Below are 21,602 nucleotides of genomic sequence, written 5' to 3' on the forward strand. Positions count from 1 at the left end.
TCTTTCCACACCTGCTGTACTATCACAGGAAAGCGTTTACGTACCAAAATACCCACCCCCCTGGAGCCAGAGGAAAATTCAGAATGCACTGCCATCGCATATCCCCACCGGTCCAAAGCCTTGCATGTCGACCCTACTAAATGCGTCTCTTGAAGCAACACCAATGCCGGGGCTGCCCTGCGTACATATTGCAACACTAACCCTCTCTTAATTTTATCCCCCGAGCAACGTACATTCCAGGTAACCAGGGTCAAAGGGGACAGGGGCCGAGACCGGGGTGGTATCATGTGTCATCCTGTAACCCAATACCTTGTCTGCCATTATCTTCAAGACAGAGAAAAACCAAAGGTGATGATGGACAGAGCGTTGACAATACAAACACTCACCCCCAGTCAACTGATCTGGGTTTAATCCATCACCGTTCTTTAGCACACTCCGCCACCCCAGTTCAGACATGGCCATATGCAAATCAGATGATGATTGTATTGTCAACGCTCCGTCCATCACCACCTTTGGATTTTCTTTATTCGCCCTAAGTTGGCAGGGTATGCTCAGACGTGAGTCCCTTGCTCACTTTGCCACTGGAGTCAAGCAAGCCAGGCTGAAGACGGCTGTAATGCCAGAAACCGGTCCTGGGAAGCTTGATTCCGGTCCAGGGAAGACATGGCTTGGCAGTTTGGGCTGGACTGTTCCCATGAGGCACAGGGTCAGACTGATTTGCATATGGCCATGTCTGAACTGGGGTGGCGGAGTGAGCTAAAGAACGGTGATGGATTAAACCCAGTTCAGTTGACTGGGGGTGAGTGTTTGTATTGTCAACGCTCCGTCCATCACCACCTTTGGTTTTTCATTATCTTCAAGACATCCTAGAAAACCCATCACTGTATCTCGCATCTGCATGCCCGTAACCTAGAATTGCAGCCCAGAACTGAAACTCTGAACAAAGGGTAAACGGTCCTTCCCCCCCCTCCAACACTATAATCTGCATTTGCAAAGTATCACAGCAGTCAATATTATCACATTGTTTTGTCTCAAAAACCCCATTCCAACTCCCCTCCCTCCCCCACCCTGCTCCCCTGCCTGCGGACCTCAAACTGCCCACCCCCAAACATGGCAGAGTGCCTATGTATTCCCTACCCGTGCTAAACTTGCAGAGGTGAGGCGCGCCCACCCGACCCGTAGCATCTACAATGACTTCAATAAAACAGTTCTTAGCATTATAAGACACAGCCCTTAGAACAATATCATAACATGTCTTCGTAAAAACATTAATTTGACCTGTTACATAACTGGAACACTGGGTTCCGTCACCTCGAAAAATATGTCCCCCTGTCAGCTCATGTCTGTCCCTTCAACCCCTCCCCCTGCCCATTACCTTCGAGTGTCATTACGGCTGGACCCTCCAAGCGATGACAAATGTCACTCATTCCTACTCGTCCAGGCCACTGTTCTCCATCGCAGTCTCAGTTGCAGAGTCGCCTGGCTATCCATCTCTCCTCCGGTCCGTCTTGTCACGGCGGGTACCTCTCTCGTCACCAACCCTTGTCCACCCCTCCAGCCACTCCCAGGCAGTTTCTGGAGAGTCAAAAAAACAGGGTTTACCGTCCCTTTCTACTCTCAATTTGACCGGGAACAGCATAGCGTGCTTGATTTCTCTGCTGCGCATCTCCCGCTTCACAGCCTGGAAGCTGCGCCTCTGTGCCTGAACCCGAGCCGTGAAGTCGGGAAAGAAAGTGACCTCATAGTTGTCGATCCTCAGCAGGGGACACGCTCTGGACGCCTGTAAGATGTTGTCCCTATCTCGGAAATTAAAAACTCTCACAATCAGGGGTCTGGGTGGAACCCCTGGGTTAGGGCGACCGCCCGGCACTCTATGGGCTCGTTCAATAGAGAAATAAGCTGAGAGAGCCTTCGGTTTCAAATGTTTCATGATCAGCTCTTCCACAAAGAGGTCCGCCGCGGGCCCCTCTGTTTTTTCCAGAATTCCGAGGATTCGTATGTTGTTTCTACGGGCTCTTCCTTCGTAATCATCTAACTGCTGGGCCATGCAGATCTGTTTCTTTTCCAAGTCAGACACGTGTCGTTGTAGTTCGGAGGTGCCCTCCTGCAGTGCCGCTGTGACCACCTTTAGTTCCTTCACTTTTTCGTTCATTTGTTTGAAGTCTGCACGAAGCAGGGAGACCTCAGTTGTGACAGAGTCCATTGACGTGTGCATCCCTCCTATAGCCGCCATTACGTCCTGGAGCATGGGCTCCTTGATCGGGGATGGTGACACCGCAGCGTTGTCCTTGTTCATTCTCGGTGAATCTCCTTTGTCACCTCCCTTGGTCCAGGCGAATTTGGCCAATTGCGCCTGAGGGACGCTCTTGGAATTTCTGCCCCCTGCAGCCATTCTCTTCGGTGGCATAGAAGGTCAACCAGGAGCACGTGCGCCAATAATGACTGTAGCTTGCTACGGTATCCTGTAGATCCTCAGGGGCGACAGCATGTATTCCGGGCTGCTCGTAGTGCTCTATTGACCAATAAGGCTTTAGAGATCAGGTGACACCCTAGAACACGCCAACAATATCCAACGGGCGCCGTCGTGATCCGCCCCCACCGGCAGATCAGAGCAGTTCGTTCTGAATACTTCAGGGAAAGTTCAGCTCTGCGCCTCTGACAGAGACTAGAGGAGGCGTCCTCAGTGAGCGCTACAGTCCAGGGAAGGAGGGACAGACAGTTTGGTTCAGGAGACAGTAAGATCGTGCAGGGGAGGGCCCCCGGACAAGGGTTCGAACAGCAAAGAACCATATACCTTGGCTCCCTCGCTCCACAAGAGCGTCACCAGTCCCGCCTTAGTCTGGAAGAGCGCCAAAGTCCCCTTCACCGCTTCAACACACAGCATAGAGGTCATCCATCGTGGTTTTTAAGGGCAGCTCCCCAGTAATGGCCCATGGAAGCTGCAGGGTGCAGATGGTCTCGCAGGATCACAGGGGGGGGGGGGAGAAACGCACAGCCACACCAGGGCCTCCCCTACCAATTATCCTCCGACCTGTCCCCTCATCATTTCAATCACAGTCCAGGGACCTCTGCCGCAGGGCGACAAGCTCCAACAGGCCAGAAATCAGTCCTGGTCCCTGCTTCCACCTCAAGTCCACCAATGGACGAGGCCAGACCCAAAGGCTCCAGCTCCACAACAGTCTCCAAAGCCCTCACCTCAACGACAGCAGCTCCACAGTTAAGTGCGTGATCCGTCCCTCGTCACCCCTCGGGGTCACCCCTCCGCATCTGGCGAGTCAGGCCGAGTAAAGTGGACGGCGGTCCCACGCGACGCCCCTCGCACCTCTTGGCACTTCCCACTCCAGCACCACCATTTACCGGGAGCCAATCTCGTGCTCCTCCTGTGCTCTCCGGGGCGCCACTGCTCCCTCCAAGGCAGGTATGCTGTGGCCAGGTGGTGTAAGGTGGGAGGGAGGGATGGCTCGTAGCACCCCAGTCTCGGGCACACAGGACGTCTCTCCCAATGTCTGCCGATGATAGGCCCTGAAGCCGGGGCCTAAATTTGGAAAGTCCCCCGGGACCGGCCCCTCTGCACCTCCGCATCGTTTCGGAGCACCCCTCAGAAGGCGCTCGGCAAATCCCTGCAGCACTGCCTCTCCGCCGTTGGTGACCTGAGAAAGCAGGAGCGGTCAGTCAGGTGAAATACCAGCAGGTATCAGACGGTGCCGATCGCGTCCCCGACCGCCGTCCTACTCCGGCGCTGCCATTTTGCGCGATCCGGCCTTAGGTCTCTCGGGCACCTCAACTCCCTCCACTCGGGGTCCACAATCCGTTAACCCCTCACCGGAGCTTCTTAGGGGCGTTAGGCAGCGCAACGCTTCGTCTCCGCAAGAATTAGGTTAGATCGCGGGCTGCGTCTTCCGATAATGCCACGGGTCGATCAGAGCACACCTAGACTGCGGCCATCACTCTCGGTCGCTAGCCACGCCCCTCTAGGAAACTAACCATTTATAATATACGCTTCCAGTTTGGTTGTCATCAAATTACTTCCCCTGCTCACCCGCTCATGCTCCTTTGGTAAGGAAACACCCCACCAGTTTCTGTGGGAGCAGGGAAATGGAAGGAATTACCAAGGCACTCCACGGGGCAAGAAAACTGCAGAAAGGTACCCCATTTGGAGATCAACACACTGGCACAGGCACACTGTCCCTGAGGGTTTGCGCTAACCAGTGTAATGGGTCCGCAGGCCTACACTGTTCCCGAAAATGGGTCCGGATGGAAATGGAGACCAATGCCTCCACTGCCACCCCCTCCGGTGCAGCTCTGTAGTGTGGTAGGGTGTAGCACAACCACCACGGCTGGGGCCCTCTTTGGATCTTCGATCTGGCAGGCACAAGGGTCTTAGGGTCAAAACAAAAGGGGGCTGCATTGGCCCTGGCCTAGGGGCTGAAGAACACTCCTGCGGTCCTTCCTTTGCTTCCCCAGCTCACCCGAGCCAGCGAGGCTCCGTTTGGCAATGGGCAGGCCTGGAGCTGGGAGGTGCTGCTGCTGAGGCCCCTTCTCTCTCTGCAGTGTGCTCCGGCCCTCGCCGTCATTTTGGCATGTCCAGTGTCCGCCAGGGCCTCTCGGACCTCCGCTTACTAATGTTTTGTAGCGGGACAGCCCACAAATGTGCGACTGCTCTGGGGATGCAGACTGCCTCCAAGAGCACCTGTTAACTGCCCACTGACCTGCACATCTTCCTTGAGCGGTCGGCTCTGCCCACTCCACGACATCAGTGGAGTTCTCCGTCCCACTTTCAGTTTGTGCCCGAGGCAGGTGGCTGGCCATACTGGCTGTAATTCCTAGCGGGGAGACCTCGCTGGATCTCTGCCGTGTGCCAGAGTACAAGGGTAGCTGCCTGTGACCCTACGGTGCAGCTGCAAGAGGGGCAGCGCCGCAACTTGGACCGATACCTCAGCTACCCAAAGGAAGTCAGCAATCAGCTGAGAGGAGCCCCAAGCTCTCTCTCGGATCACTGATCGGGGGCCCATTTCTTCAATAAGTGCACAGTGCTCCCCAGGCGCTGGCTGGCAGAGGCGGGGAAATCAGCGCCCGCCCTCCAGCTACAAGCACAATGCAGTGCTTCACCTGTGCTTCTGTGGTTTCCAATTTCAGCAGCCCAAGTGCTCAGCACATGCTAAGAAGGGCTCACCATGTGCTCGTCCTAAGCAAAGGAGGGTGGTACAAGCAGGGAATGAACAGGAGCAGTTCACCACACGCTGAGCTCCTGTGAGAGCAGTGGAGACATGTAAACCAGGAGGACAGGCAGGAGTCCAGCACACAGAGTCTTTTTGGGTAGGTCAGCACCATGAGCCAAGTCCCATAGCAGTTCCTCCTGGAAGCATAACTGCTTTTCCTGCAAAGGTGCAGGTTGTAGAGCCAGCAGCATCTTGGTACAAGTCCATGCAGTGTCTTAAAAAATATGAGGTCACAGTCCCTGAACTTATACTCCACAAGTATTTGTTCTCATGGCACTTCAAACACTTTTTAGAAGTACACACCACCATTCCCATCCCAAGCCCCAGACACACTACAGGGTGGCAGAGACAGCATTGTGAAAGTCAGGTACATCCCTATTCAGATGCAGGTTCAACTACTCCCACCACTCTAAATGCAGACCTGGCCTATTCAGGTGCACTGGAAACTCCTTGCACCACCCTACATGCAGCCAAGGTCTATTCATCACAGGACTAAGGCAACCAGGTAAGGCAGGACACACCTCAACCCCAGCTTGTAACTGTCTAGAGAGAATGCACATCCCCTTCTTCTGTCAGTCTACACCAGACGGTGAACACAAAACCAGGCAGGGCACAAAGTCATAAGCACATGGAAATGCCCACTTCTTAAAGTGTCTTTTCTAAAATAGTAATTGTAGGAGAGTAGGATCTACTTCCTATGGTTACCCCCACTTTTTGCTGTGTTTCACTGGTTTTTCGACTTTAGTCTGGCTGTGGCCCTGCTAATCAGGACCACAGCCTAGCTGTTCTCTCTCTAAATTGATTCCATGTACACTAGGTACATACCAGATTGGTTACTGAGCTACCTTGTGAGCCCCTAGTATATGGTACCTTAGGTACCAAGGGCATAGGTACCCCAGAGGCCTACCAGGGGCTGAAGCATGTATTATGCCACCCCGGAAAGCATTCCAAAATGGCACCCCAGGTCTGCACTTGTAGCCTGGGTAAGGTGGTGTAAAAACCCCTTTTTGGGATATAGTATACCTATATCCACCATTTAAAACAGACACCTATTAACCTATATGTCACTCCTATGGCAGGCCTCGATAAGCCTGAAGGCAGAGTGTTTGGTTTTGTGTGAGAGGGTGCCCTAGCATGAGCTGAGCCCCTCTGCAGCTTTCAGAATCCCTTTGTTATAGCTGTTCTGTGGTATGGCCATACCATATACTCTTATGTGCATTTTAATCCTCGGGGTTAATGCTAACATTGGTTTGGCTTTATCAAAGCATGTCGTGTTTGGTGTCAAACACTTTAAAATACTACCCCCCCCCCCGCCAGTTCTGGCGGCGGGGGTAGCAGTCCACCCTTCTAGAGGGAGAAGTCATGTGCGCACTGGTATACCCGGTAATAGTTTTAAAGAGCCTCAGCATCACAAAATGGATGCTGCTGCCACAGACATGAGTCTGACCTCCTGCTGCTAGATGAAACTCCGGCAGGGGAGTCCTGGACAATAGGTTTCCTGTCCAGTGAGCTGCCAGCACCTCCCCAGACAAGCTTTAGTGTATTGGGGCATGGTGGGTTGCATTCAGTGTATGCTTTTGAGACACTGCCTGGGCACACAAGGTGCTCCATGCATTTCCCAGTTCAAACCGGTTGCTGGGGCACTCTGGCATGAAACTGGACAAAGAGGAAGGGGTGTAACCACCCGCTCCCCATAGGTGGGACCCTAGAGTTAGTCCAACCCCTAAACTTTGTATAAGTATAGGAACACAGTCCCTAGGACTTTAGATTACCCTGGACAAAACTCTAAAGACAAAATCTTGGACCTTCGAAATTCCATATCGACTGGAAGACAGGAGAAATTTCCCTTGGGGTCAAGGAGTGACCCCCCCTGTTCAAACATGCACCTGAGAGCATCTTGCCGGTCTGCATTTTCGAGGCTCCCACCAGATCCCGAAGAATCTGTGACACAGTACACGTTCCTCCTGACTTCTCCGAGATCGAGTCGAGATCTCAGCAAAGATGAGACCCACAGACGACACAACACAATTTTGCAACTGCACCTACTTCCCGAAGTTGTGCTTTGGGCTATTAGTTGCCCTTTCCCTGAGCACCTTTTGCACCGAAGCTGAGAGGCCTACATTCCACAAGTGTTCTGTGGACCCGTTTTCTTCACCGCAGCTCGAGGCTTCTTCGCAATCCCTACTCCGTTGGCTCGTGGGTCCCCACGAAGGACAATCCTTTGTTTCTTGAGCTTTCCTGGTTGCGCCAGACGTGATCTGGCTCCTCTCCAAAGGGTGAGCCCTCAGACCTTGCTGGTCTGCACCTAAGCCAATCTTGTCATCTTGCGTGGGTTGATGTTGCCAAGGCTTGTTGGTTTCAATCCAGATACCAAAACGTCAAGATCTCCCAATTTATGGATGAGACGTATTATGAAAATTTCCTTAGTGCCAATAGGCGTCACTGGGCAGGAGACTTAATGATCCGGACACGAAAGGACCACACCGTGAGGACATGTGTCAATACAAATAACAAATTGGGCCAAGTTCCAATGTTGTGCCAGGTGTGAATCAGTGGGACTGCTCTAGTAGAAGATGGAGGTCATCCCTCATCAACTTTTAGAGTAGCACAGAGAGAACTAGTATAAAAAGGGGGTAAAAGCTGCAAATTTTAAACAGGCGCTGTGGTCGAAGACTTATTTAAAGACCTGAACCACAGGTAATAATCTCCCCAAGAAGACGGATCGTAATCTCCGAAGTCGCCGAGTCCGTGTCTCCCAACCCGTTCCTTTCGAAAGGAACGGGTTGGGAGACACGGACTCGGCGACTCATCTCCCATGACATATTACTGTTTCGTCTGCAAGAGGTCGGTATAAGCGGAACTCCCCTCACCTGGATCAAATCTTTCCTCACTAACAGGTTCCAACAGGTGATGCTGGGCCCTTTCCTCTCTTCCAAGAAACCACTGATCTGGGACGTTCCGCAAGGTTCTGCTCTCAGCCCGCTTTTATTCAATGTATATTTAAAACCTTTGGCAAAAATAATTGAATCATGGGGCGTCAAAGCAACCTTTTACGCCGACGACACCCAACTGGTGTTCTCCTTCAAAGACCACTCCGAAAAATCATTTCATAACTTTTGCCAATGCATGATGAATATTGCCTCTTGGATGTCGGCTAACAATTTAAAGCTTAATACGGACAAGACTGAGGTCCTATTTTTTAATCAAAAATCCCCCATACCTTCCACCCTCTGGTGGCTGACTGAGCTAAACCCCCCCCCGGACCCAGTTCAAACAGCCCGTAATCTGGGCTTCCAATTTAACACTGCCCTCTCCTGTAAGACGCAAATTAATAAAGTTACCTCAGCGTGCTTTGGAAAGCTACGCATGATAACAAAAATCATCCCATACCTGCCAATAGACTCTCTTAAAACAGTTGTCCACTCTCTCATCACAGCTCACTTGGATTATGCAAATAGTCTATACGTAGGTGCCCAGACGTATCTCATAAACTAACTTCAGAGAGTCCAGAACGCAGCGGCCAGGCTGATCTGCAATATCCCCTATCGCCACTCTATCTCCCCCCATTTGATCAAACTTCATTGGCTACCAGTAAGACTCCGCATCCAATTTAAAGCCTTAAATCTGGCCTTTAGAGCGATGAATGATCGAGGCCCGCTTTACCTGTGCCTCAGAATTAAACACTCACAAGCCTCCCGAAACCTTAGATCCAACCATCTCCGCCTCATGCTCTGCCCCCGCTTTCGCCTGGCCCGCACGGGAGGTAGAGGCTTTGCAGTGACCACCGCCAAACTGTGGAACCAACTTCCCATAGAACTAAGATTCTTGACGTCGGAGCCTCTATTCCGAAAAAAACTCAAGACCTTGCTTTTCTCCCTTGTCTAAATTTCTAATCCCCGCATCTTCCCACTGACCCTTTGTGAGGGTATATCTTCAGCGCCGGGACACCTCCGTTGGAGGTAGCTGTGCGCTCTACAAACTACTAAATAAATAAATAAATACTTCTTCTTTTTGCTCAGGAAAGTTAAATCAGGGTCCCCCTCTGATAGCTGCCCGGCCCACATCCTGAGTGAGATCTTCTCCACTTGTCCTGAGCCCCCATTAACCCTTCTAAACAATTCTCTCATTCAGGGAACTGTCCCTGACCTGTTTAAATCAGCCAAAGTCATTCCCATACTAAAAAAGCCAGGCGCTGATCCTACCTCTCTTGCCGATTTTCGTCCCATTTCCCTACTCCCGTTCCTGGGAAAGATTCTGGAGAGCCATGTCACCACCTGCCTCAGCACCTTTATCGAGGAGAGTCACTTCTTAGCCTCTCATCAGGCAGGCTTCTGTCCCTCACATTCCATGGAATCTGTTGTCCTCGCTGTCCTGGATGAGCTCAGAGGAAGTGCTGACACCAACTCCCCTCAGGCGCTCATCCTTCTCGTCCTGTCCGCCGCCTTTGACACGTTAGACCATTCCATCTTTCTCGACCGTGTCAGGGGCGCCGGTATTCGAGGACCCGCTTTGGCCTGGCTCACCTCCTTCCTTGAGAATCGTACACAGGCTGTTCAACTGGCGGGCTTTTCCGCTCCCACCCACTCTGTCCACTGCGGGGTTCCCCATGGTTCCTCTCTATCCCCTCTCCTCTTCAACCTCTACATTCTTCCCCTCATATCTGCACTACAGCAAATAGAGGTCACGGTATTCAATTATGCCGATGACCTCCAGCTCATCTTTAACCTCTCTCCTTCCCCAGCCTTAATTCTTAATTTCCAAACTATTATGATTTTTATTAGTGACTGGATGAACGGCAATCATTTGAAACTAAACCCTGACAAGACCGAGCTGGTACTTACAGGTGGTTCCCCCAGTCCCTGGAACCCTACTTTCTGGCCCCTTTCCCTTGGCCCCCCTTCACCTTCTACTTCTGTAAAAACCCTAGGAATAAAAGACAGCAAGGACCTCACTATGCGCTCCCAGATCAGCACTGTGATTTCTTCATGCTTCCTGACTTTACGGACCATAGGAAAAATCTCCCGCTTTTTCACTTTTCCTGCCCTCAAGATCATTCTCCTTGCCATGATCATCTCACGCCTCGACTATGGCAACGGCCTGTATGTAGGTGTTCCAGCAAATGAACTCCGACGCCTACAACTTATTCAAAATCAGGCTGCTCGACTGATCTACAAACTTCCCAAGTTCCATCACGTCACTCCGCTGCTAAAAACCTTGCACTGGCTGCCCATCCTTGAGCGATCTCTATTCAAGATGGGCTGCACAATCTTTCTGGCTCTGGCTAGTACTGCCCCAGCCTTTGTCAGCTCCAAAATTAAGGCTTACGCCCCCACCAGAGACCTGGGCTCATCTTCCCAGACCCTCCTATGCGCTCATCTTCCCAGACCCTCCTATGCGCTCACCGCTTCAGGAGGAAAAAATTTGGAGGCAAGAGGTTCTCCACCCTAGCTCCCCCCTTCTGGAACGCCCTTCCCTTCTCCATCAGATCTACTTCCGTTTACCTTGATTTCCGGAAAGCCCTTAAGACCTTACTCTTCTCCCGCGCCTTTTCACCCTAAGCAACCCCCCCTTTCCCTCCCTGGGCCCCTCTGTCCTCAGCGCCAAGAAACCACACGGTGATCGAGCGCTATATAAAACCCTTCACTTCAACTTCAACTTTTAACCTAAATGGGCAGGTCTTAGTTTTAAATATTATGTTTTAACTCCTATTTTCACCTAACTATAGAGTCTTATTAAAATTAGTTTTTTTCTGTGAATTTGAGTTTTTTTATGTCAAGTAAGATATTACCATTCACAACTATACCATCACTTAAAACTTTGTTGTGTCCAGTGATTTTTTTTTCTCCCTATATATGAATATATATATATACACATCTCAAACCTCTCACCCCCTCCCCACCCCCTACCCAACCACGATCAGTGCAGGAACAAACAGTGGCACACAACGAATTCCAAGAGACAGTTTCTTTATTTTAGAGTCAAGTGAAAATACACAAGTGCATACCCATGGCCAACGAATTAAGGCAGACCATGTCAGCAACCCACAAGTCCTGCCAATTTAGGTTACTACATTCTTTAGTCCTTCTTTCTTTTCTTTAGTAAATTTACATATATATGTTCATTTTTTCTTCAGTAGTTATCCTAAAATATTCTGTTCAAAAATTCTGAACCTCGATAAAAATGCTAATAGAAGTTAAACCTTAACCTCCCTTATCCAGCGTTACTTATCAAATGTCTCATTTCATAATAGTAAATACTTGCCGTGATTGTTAATATTTAGATGATTAATAAATACCGTGCAGAGTTCTGATGCTTTGAACTAAATCAGCCTTTCAATGCCGAACAACGTTAAGAATGTTAAGAGAAACAGAAGGTTTAATCAAGGTAATCTGCCATCTTGGAGCAAAGACTTTTGGAGAGATTTCTCTTGTTTCATTCAGTTGTACTTCCGGATATATACGATTACATTATTTTCTCATTTTGGCCTACAGAGTCAGTTAGGTCAGCCATGCATAATTTATCATATTGATCATATTGGAGAAGATAACATCTGCCTGTTGAATTTGAACATTCTTTTTCTAGTTATGTTTTTCAAATATGGTGTTTTATCAGAGGACTGATTTGTGTAATTTGTTTTCATTTTCTGGGAAAAAGACGTGCATATGTACACTCAACTGACAATTTACATATTTACAGACACGTCACCCCATTGTAGTAAAAAAAGCACATTGAATGTACCTCTCGTCTTCCAGTTATTTCCTGGTGTATTCCGTTTCCTCGTTATCAACATAGTATGCCCATTGCTTTTTTTGCAAGTGTCATTTAAAGGTATTTCTTAGAACTCTTGTCTCTGAGGTTTCAAGTTGCACTCTACATTATTTGTAGTTTAAATAACAAATATCTCAACAGATGAGTCTACTGAGAATATGATCTAAGTTGGCAAACACAGAGTACCAAATTCGGCAGTATTAATTTTCAAGTTCATTCCTGTGAGACTATTGTACATAAGTAGTTATTAAGATCGTATTTAGAGCTCATATCTAAAAGTAAGTTACTAGATTGGCAAGCTTTGACTATGAAGTACAAACAGTAAAGGCCGGGAAGTGGCAGCAGCAGAGCTATTGCAGTAATGGTGTTGCACACCAGCTCTAACTTGCTGGTGAGTAGGACATCCTCAGACATCCTGAAATAAAACTTGCCAGATTTCGTTTTTTTTTTTTTTAAACCTTTCAGTTAAGAAAATCACAATGTGGCAGAGGAATGAAACTTCTAGGGTGTTTTTCGTGTGGATTTAAAAACCTGTTTCAGTGTTCTGTAAGGTTGTTTTGTCCTGTATCCTTACTATACTTCAGGTTGCTATTGTGTTTCCCTGTTTGAAAGGAAGAATAACGTGCTCCCATTGTGGCACAAGAGTTTGGGGGAGTTAAAAGCAGCAACTTCTGATCTGTCTAGTAGTTTCTAGTGAAGGAGTCCATGATTGTTGTTGTGTTAATATTTGCCTGATAAATGTTTGATTTGACAACTTTTAAATTGGCTTTTTTTAGTTTCAGAAAATTCAAGTGAAGTATATGATGACATCCATAATGCGAACAAGGAGGACAATTGTTCGGTCAAATCAGGGTGAATATCGATGTTGTTTTCTGATTTCAGATCTAACATTGTTATTATAATATGTATATTAATAATAATTTTAGTTGTCATCTATGCAAATGTTTATACACGTGCCATATGTTTGTCTATTACATGTCAAAAGTACAAGTAGTTGCATGGTGGATTCATTGCCCTTGTGAATATTTTTGCCTTTGCTGGAACTGATAAACATGCCTAGTGGCTTATGTTGACTTAATACAGTGACTATATGTATTCAAAATATTAATGCATTACACTGTCGCACACGTGTGTGTATATTTATCATTATCTATATATATCTATATAAATACAGTAAGGGGATAGCCACTCTGTAGTTAAAGTTAGAATTCCCACTAGGATTTTTGCTTGTTAGTAACTTTGCCACCGTTTGACAAATTGTCACGATGAAACCTTGCACACCTATTGCTGTTCCTATCTTGGCTGATGGTTCCGAGTTACGTGGCGATTAGTTAAGTGGGTGCAAAGAAGGAAGGAGGGTCCCAAAATATGTCTTTCCATCAATTAATTTTCCATAGACTCTTTACACAGATGTAGCTGCAAAATTGTTGAATGGGTTTTCATGAAATTTGGCAGGAATAGAGATTATGCAGAACCAAGGTAGATCAGGGAAAGACAGTCGCCTTGATTTTACTAGACCTCTCGGCGGCATTTGATACCGTCCCACACCACCAACTCCTGGAAATCGTAGCAGCCAAGGGTATCCGGGAAAAGGCATTAGGGTGGCTGCAGTCGTTCATGCAAGACTGATCACAGTCCGTACGGATGGGTGATTTTGTCTCCCCTCCCCGGAACATCAAGTATGGGGTCCGACAAGGGGCCTCATTGAGCCCAACCCTATTTAACGTGTTTGTCTCATCACTAGCCGATATAGGGAGAAAGTGGGGTGTTGGGATCTGCTCTTACGCAGACGACACCCAACTAATGATCTCATTAGATGAAGAAGACGACCCTAAGGATAGGCTATTGAACTTCCTGACCGAATTAGCCAATTGGATGCACAACCATTGTCTCAAATTAAACGCAGACAAGTCTGAGATTCTGCTGTTTGGTAGACATACACACCTATGGGACAACAGCTGGTGGCCCACCACTCTGGGCACCGCTCCTATACCAGCATCAACGGCCAAAAATTTAGGTGTGATTCTAAATAATACCCTGAGCATGAAAACCCACGTATCTACAATCTGTGGCAAAGGCTTTGTACTACTCAAGATGCTCCGGCGAGTTTTTCCATGGATCCCCACTGAGTGCAGGAAGATACTGGTCTAGTCTTTCTTAATGAGCAGGCTGGATTACGGAAATTCCCTGTTTGTGGGAATGGCGGACTATCTGTTCGCGAAACTACAAGTCGTACAGAACGCTGCAGCAAAGGCAATTTGCAATAAAAGAAAGTACGACCCAGCCAAAAGCTGCCTGCATGAGCTTCACTGGCTACCAATGAGACAGAGAGCTATCTTCAAGCTAATGTGCATAACGCATAAAGCATTGCACAACATGAGCCCTCGCATCCTAAAAAATAAAATCAGATTCTATGCTCCCACAAGGAACCTGCGTTCCTGTACGGCTGCTAGAGCAAGCAACACTTGTGTGAAAACAGCCAGGATGGGTGGATGGACGTTCTCCCTCCTGGCGCCAAACAACTGGAACAAGTTGCCGCAAGAACTCAGACTAACAGACTGTTACTTGTCCTTCAGGAAGCAATTAAAAACATTTCTTTTCCCAAAATCTGACTAAACATAATCCTCACTCTGTTATCTGTTAACTACTCACTATTGTCAGGACAGCGCCGTGATATCCCATTGGGGATGATTGTTTGCGCTCTACAAATACCATTGACATTGTGGAAAAAAAACATTTTGATATTTCATGAAAATAAGTAACTTTGTTGTTATAAGGCACAAAAACCTAGTGATATATTGGGCTGCAGTACACCCTGTATTGTAATGTTATACCATAGTACATAGCAATGACATAACACAATATTATTGATTGGTGACAGCCCTTACACAAGTCAGGTATATTTTCTTAAACTAAAATAGACATCACTAAGGTTTGTCATGTCTAGGAAGACATGTGGGACTTTCCCAAACTGGGTACAGGTAAGTAGCAATATTTTCACATATACATATCTTAAAACAAAAAAAGGTCTACAATGTACTGTGGTACTTCCTTGAAAGTACTGCAGTACTATTAACATTTCTTTATTACACCACTGCACTGTATGCCACTGGTCTATACACCACTTCACTTTACTCTGTACCACTGCACTCTAAGCTGGGACACGCTAATGCCACTCTTCTCTGTGCCACTCGTCTCTGTGCCACTCGTCTCTGTGCCACTCGTCTCTGTGCCACTCGTCTCTGTGCCACTCGTCTCTGTGCCACTCGTCTCTGTGCCACTCGTCTCTGTGCCACTCGTCTCTGTGCCTCTCGTCTCTGTGCCTCTCGTCTCTGTGCCTCTCGTCTCTGTGCCTCTCGTCTCTGTGCCTCTCGTCTCTGTGCCTCTCGTCTCTGTGCCTCTCGTCTCTGTGCCTCTCGTCTCTGTGCCTCTCGTCTCTGTGCCTCTCGTCTCTGTGCCTCTCGTCTCTGTGCCTCTCGTCTCTGTGCCTCTCGTCTCTGTGCCTCTCGTCTCTGTGCCTCTCGTCTCTGTGCCTCTCGTCTCTGTGCCTCTCGTCTCTGTGCCTCTCGTCTCTGTGCCTCTCGTCTCTGTGCCTCTCGTCTCTGTGCCTCTCGTCTCTGTGCCTCTCGTCTCTGTGCCTCTCGTCTCTGTGCCTCTCGTCTCTGTGCCTCTCGTCTCTGTGCCTCTCGTCTCTGTGCCTCTCGTCTCTGCGCCTCTCGTCTCTGCGCCTCTCGTCTCTGCGCCTCTCTTCTCTGCGCCTCTCTTCTCTGCGCCTCTCTTCTCTGCGCCTCTCTTCTCTGCGCCTCTCTTCTCTGCGCCTCTCTTCTCTGCGCCTCTCTTCTCTGCGCCTCTCTTCTCTGCGCCTCTCTTCTCTGCGCCTCTCTTCTCTGCGCCTCTCTTCTCTGCGCCTCTCTTCTCTGCGCCTCTCTTCTCTGCACCTCTCTTCTCTGCACCTCTCTTCTCTGCACCTCTCTTCTCTGCACCTCTCTTCCCTGTGCTGCACTACTGCACTCTATGCTGCTTTACTCTATTGGGTACCATTCTACGCCATTGCACATGATGCCATTCTACTCTAGGCATCTCCACATCACTCTACTCTTCACCACTCACTCTACACCATTGTACTCTATGCCACTCTACTCTGTACCACTCTACTGAACTGCACTTTATGCCACTGCACTGTACCATTGAATGCTCTATGCCACTCTACTGTGCACCACTCAAGTCCGTCTACTCCACTCTGCACCACTTAAGTCAGTCTACTCCACTCTATGCCATTCCAAGCCACTATATTACACTCTATGCCACTGCACTCTGCACCACTGTACTCCACTGCACTCTACACTGTTCAATGCCACTGCACCGCACTCTATGCCACTTCATTGCACTCTACTCTGCACCATTTTTTAACACTGCACTCTACTCTACACCACTCTGCTGTACGCCATTGTACTCTACTCTGCGCCACTCACTCTGTGCATTTTACTCTATACCACTGCACTCTAGGTCACTGCACTGTATGCCACTTTACTCTAGTCTACAGCTCTCTACTCTGCCACTCCGCTTCACACACTACCACTGTACACCACTGCTCTCCCCTCTATGCTACTCCACTCTGTCTAGGCCACTACATTCTAATCAGCACCGCTCTGCTCTACACCACTCTACTGTATGCCACACCACTCGACACAGTGTTACTCTAACCCACTCGACACAGTGCTACTCTACTGTACACCACTCTTCCTTCCACCTCCCTAGCCCACTTCACTCGACCCAACTTCACTCGACCCAACTTCACTCGACCCAACTTCACTCGACCCAACTTCACTCGACCCAACTTCACTCGACCCAACTTCACTCGACCCAACTTCACTCGACCCAACTTCACTCGACCCAACTTCACTCGACCCAACTTCACTCGACCCAACTTCACTCGACCCAACTTCACTCGACCCAACTTCACTCGACCCAACTTCACTCGACCCAACTTCACTCGACCCAACTTCACTCGACCCAACTTCACTCGACCCAACTTCACTCGACCCAACTTCACTCGACCCAACTTCACTCGACCCAACTTCACTCGACCCAACTTCACTCGACCCCACTTCACTCGACCCCACTTCACTCGACCCCACTTCACTCGACCCCACTTCACTCGACCCCACTTCACTCGACCCCACTTCACTCGACCCCACTTCACTCGACCCCACTTCACTCGACCCCACTTCACTCGACCCCACTTCACTCGACCCCACTTCACTCGACCCCACTTCACTCGACCCCACTTCACTCGACCTCACTTCACTCGACCTCACTTCACTCGACCTCACTTCACTCGACCTCACTTCACTCGACCTCACTTCACTCGACCTCACTTCACTCGACCTCACTTCACTCGACCTCACTTCACTCGACCTCACTTCACTCGACCTCACTTCACTCGACCTCACTTCACTCGACCTCACTTCACTCGACCTCACTTCACTCGACCTCACTTCACTCGACCTCACTTCACTCGACCTCACTTCACTCGACCTCACTTCACTCGACCTCACTTCACTCGACCTCACTTCACTCGACCTCACTTCACTCGACCTCACTTCACTCGACCTCACTTCACTCGACCTCACTTCACTCGACCTCACTTCACTCGACCTCACTTCACTCGACCTCACTTCACTCGACCTCACTTCACTCGACCTCACTTCACTCGACCTCACTTCACTCGACCTCACTTCACTCGACCTCACTTCACTCGACCTCACTTCACTCGACCTCACTTCACTCGACCTCACTTCACTCGACCTCACTTCACTCGACCTCACTTCACTCGACCTCACTTCACTCGACCTCACTTCACTCGACCTCACTTCACTCGACCTCACTTCACTCGACCTCACTTCACTCGACCTCACTTCACTCGACCTCACTTCACTCGACCTCACTTCACTCGACCTCACTTCACTCGACCTCACTTCACTCGACCTCACTTCACTCGACCTCACTTCACTCGACCTCACTTCACTCGACATCACTTCACTCTACATCACTGCACTTTCTGCCACTCTATTCTTATTTGTACCACACAACTCTAATATGTACCACTCTACTCTGCGACACTGCACTCTGCCACTGTACTCTAATCCTCTTCACTCTTATGCCACTGCACTTGACTCTGCAGCACATTACTCTACACCATTCTACTGTATGCCACTGTACCCCACTTCACACCTCTATGCTTCACCTCTACTCTATACCACTGTACTTTACTCTCACTACTCTAATCTACACAACTGCACTGTAAGCCACGGTAATTTACTCTACCCAACTTCATTTCACCTCACTTCACTCTACCCTACTTCACTTTACCCTACTTCACTTTACCCCACTTCACTCTACTATATGCCACTCTGCTCTATGCCACTTTGCTCTAGGCTACTCTCTCTCCCTCTATGCCACTCTACTCTGCCACTCTTCTCTATGCTGCTCTACTCCACTCTACCCACCTCACTCTAAGCCACTTTCCCGCTTCTCTCTACTTCACTTATCTATTCTGCACTGTGCCCTATGCCAGTCAATTCTATGCCACTCTACTTTGCCACACTTCAATCTGCCCAATGACTCTACCCGCCACTCGACTCTACCACACTTCTCTCTATGCCATTACACCCTACTCTACCCCACTTCACTCAGTGCCACTATACTGTACGCCACTATACACGGTCACTTAATTTTACTCTGCTCTGAAACACTGCAATATACTCCACTGCATTCTTTGCCACTGCATCCCACTCCACTCTTTGCCACTCTACTCTATGCCATTCAGTTTTACCCCACTACACACTACCCCACTTCACTCTACCCCACTTCACTCTACCTCTTTATTCTACCCCACTCTACTCTTACCCACTCTACTCATACCCAATCTACTCAACTCTACTCTACCCCTCCACTCTATGCCCCTCTACCCTATTCTACACCATCCCACTTCAATTTACCCCAATTCACTTTATGCCAATCTACTCTGCTCCACTCTACTCTGCTTTGCTGTGCTCCGCTGTATTCCTCTCTGCTTAATTCTACTCCTCTCTATGCCACGCTACTCTGCACCATTCTACTGTATGCTACTGCACTTGACACTGCTTTACTCTGCAGAACTCTACTGTGCACCACTGCACTGCTTTTACTGCACTCTACTGCACTGTGTGCTACTGTACTCTGCCCAACTAAACTCCGCTTAACTCTCCATCACTGCACTCTAATGTGCACTGTTGGCAATATGCCTCTCTACTGTACTTCGCACCAGTCTATTGTAGGCCGCTACATTCTAAGCAACTGTACTCTACCACACTACTCTGTACTCTATGCCACTGCACTCTACAGCACTCTACTGTAGTTTGTGCCACTCTACCCCTTTGCACTTTACCCCAGTGCACTATACTACGATACTCCCCTCTACACCACGGTATTCTACTCTTTAACACTCTACTGTATGCCACTCTACTCCTCCCCACTGTACTCCACTCTACACCACTCCATGCGACTCTATGCCATGCCACTCCACTCCACACCGCTCTACGTCATGCCACAACACTGCACGCCAATCCACAAGAAATTATGGAGAAACGTCTGCTGTACTGTTTAAAATTTTAAAAAGTATGTAGTTAAAAGAATTAATACTAAAATAAACAACGTATGATTAGAAAGCAATTTTTCCAAAGAAGAAAAACAGATAAATTAAATGATAAAAACAAAGGTTAAGGATAAGTGTATTTGTATCAAAAACCAACTTAAAATATTCAACTATTGGAAATTCTAAAGTTACAGTTATGACTTAGTTATAATGTGCGCAGCACCCACAATTTAAAATAACTTGTGCACCTCTATACACAGTGTTGTGAACTCGCTAGGCAGACTAAACTAACTTATGAGTCATAATCAGCAACATGAGCAGTTAATGTGTCATTGCTTAAAGACACTGAAATGTCCTTAAGTTCAACTTCATGGTAATTTGCGCCCTCTATTAGCGAAATCGCTAATTCTTTAACTTTAATGCATTGCACTTAAGGAATCTCAATTTGAGATTCCTTAAATGCAATAGCAATTTAAGTAATCGCAATTTTGCGATTCCTTAAATTGCGATTTTTGCATTTGGGATGATGCATCCCAAATGCAAAAATACCGGTCGCAAAGGGGCAGATTCTGAGAATCTGCCCCTTTGCGAGCGGATTTTAGCTTGATGCATCTGGGCGTTAATTTCTTGAGTCAATTTGGATTCTTTTTAATGCTGTTTGGAGGCAGTAAAGGGAGAGATGTATGTGCCAAAACGAAAATTGGTTTAATTACGACACAGTCTGGTGACTGAGGGCAGAAAGGGGTTCAAGAAGCTTTCTGCAGCTTAACGCGAAGTGTCTGATGATGATGGCTGCGGAGGGCAATAATGATGAAGAGTTTGAAAACGCAATTCTAGCTTTAGAGTTGATCAAGGTGAATGTTGTGGTCCAGGAAGGTAGTTTTATTTTCTTCTTGGAAACAACTAGGAAAAGTTGCGGAGCAATTCATGTTTATGTTGAGAATGTTAGTTTGTTTGTGCTAAATTTAAATGTTTGACTCCCTTTATGGACAAGATTCGACCTACAGCCCTTGCCATGTGGATTGATTTTTCTAAAAGAGGTTGGTCCTTAGGTTGAAGGTTAGTGTGTATTATGTGCATTTAATCTTTGTTTCACATATGCATGGCTACATTCTGAAAGCTTTTCTGGACAATAGTAAAATCCCTAAATTTGATTAGAGCAACAATGGCTAACCTATTCTGTAACTTAATTTAGTAAAATTATTTTTCAAACACCTAAGTAAAAGTGATCTGCAATAATATATGTAAGAGCAAAGAATGGCTATTTGGAGCGGTTACACTACAATCCTCAGAGATAGCACACATTTGACTTTTTCATTTGCATTCAAATTTGAAGGACATTTGATATCCAACATGTTGCCTTTTTTGCAAGTTCAAACTAAGTGCTCCCTACTGCTATGAATTGGTAGAGGGCATTAAACACATTAATTGAATATAGGGGCAAAAAATAACGTGGGATATGGACTTGTTATTACAATGATGAGACACAGCAACTGTTAGGTGTGGAAGTTCTAAAGTTATATTGGACAAGTATTCGTTTGAGGATCTGTTTATGAATGAATTAAATAGTTCAAGTTCAAAGAATCTTTATTCGAATTTTTCCAATTCATAAAAGTACATATCATAGTACATATTCCATAAAATACTATTTTCCATTCAAATTCAGAAATATATAAAAAAAAAGGTTAAATTTACATTCTAAGCGTTTTTCATCATTTTGCGTGCACCAACAGCAATTTTTAAAAAGGTACCGGTACGACAAATCTAGATTTAGCAGTGCCTGATAGGATTGTTCCAGCGAAATAGGTCTAGGTTTTTAAAAAAAACGGAATTAGCAGCCATTTTGTATATTTCACATAAAATGTACAACAAAAAAGAAAGTGCAGATCGTTTTGTGTGCTTTGCCCATCACAGGGGCAACTCATTTTAACTGTACTTTGCTGGTAACCCAAAGGGATGTTTAACAAATACCTCACGGT

At 47.6% G+C, this 21,602-nt stretch overlaps 1 protein-coding gene across 5 annotated transcripts in view; it reads left to right on the plus strand.

Moving 5' to 3' along the window:
• Positions 1–21,602, plus strand: part of FYB2 (FYN binding protein 2) — a 571,085-nt gene that overhangs the window by 386,505 nt on the left and 162,978 nt on the right. For all 5 annotated transcript variants that reach the window (XR_013603713.1, XR_013603717.1, XR_013603715.1 and 2 more), the window contains one exon: positions 12,764–12,839. Coding sequence is in view for 2 of the 5 variants with exons in the window: in XM_078670088.1 (XP_078526214.1) it covers positions 12,764–12,839 (76 nt within the window). In the remaining 3 variants the exon portion in view is untranslated. The remainder of the gene's footprint in view (positions 1–12,763; positions 12,840–21,602) is intronic.

This window comes from Lissotriton helveticus, chromosome 1_2, assembly GCF_964261635.1.
Source record: "Lissotriton helveticus chromosome 1_2, aLisHel1.1, whole genome shotgun sequence".
Classification (NCBI taxonomy): domain Eukaryota; kingdom Metazoa; phylum Chordata; class Amphibia; order Caudata; family Salamandridae; genus Lissotriton; species Lissotriton helveticus.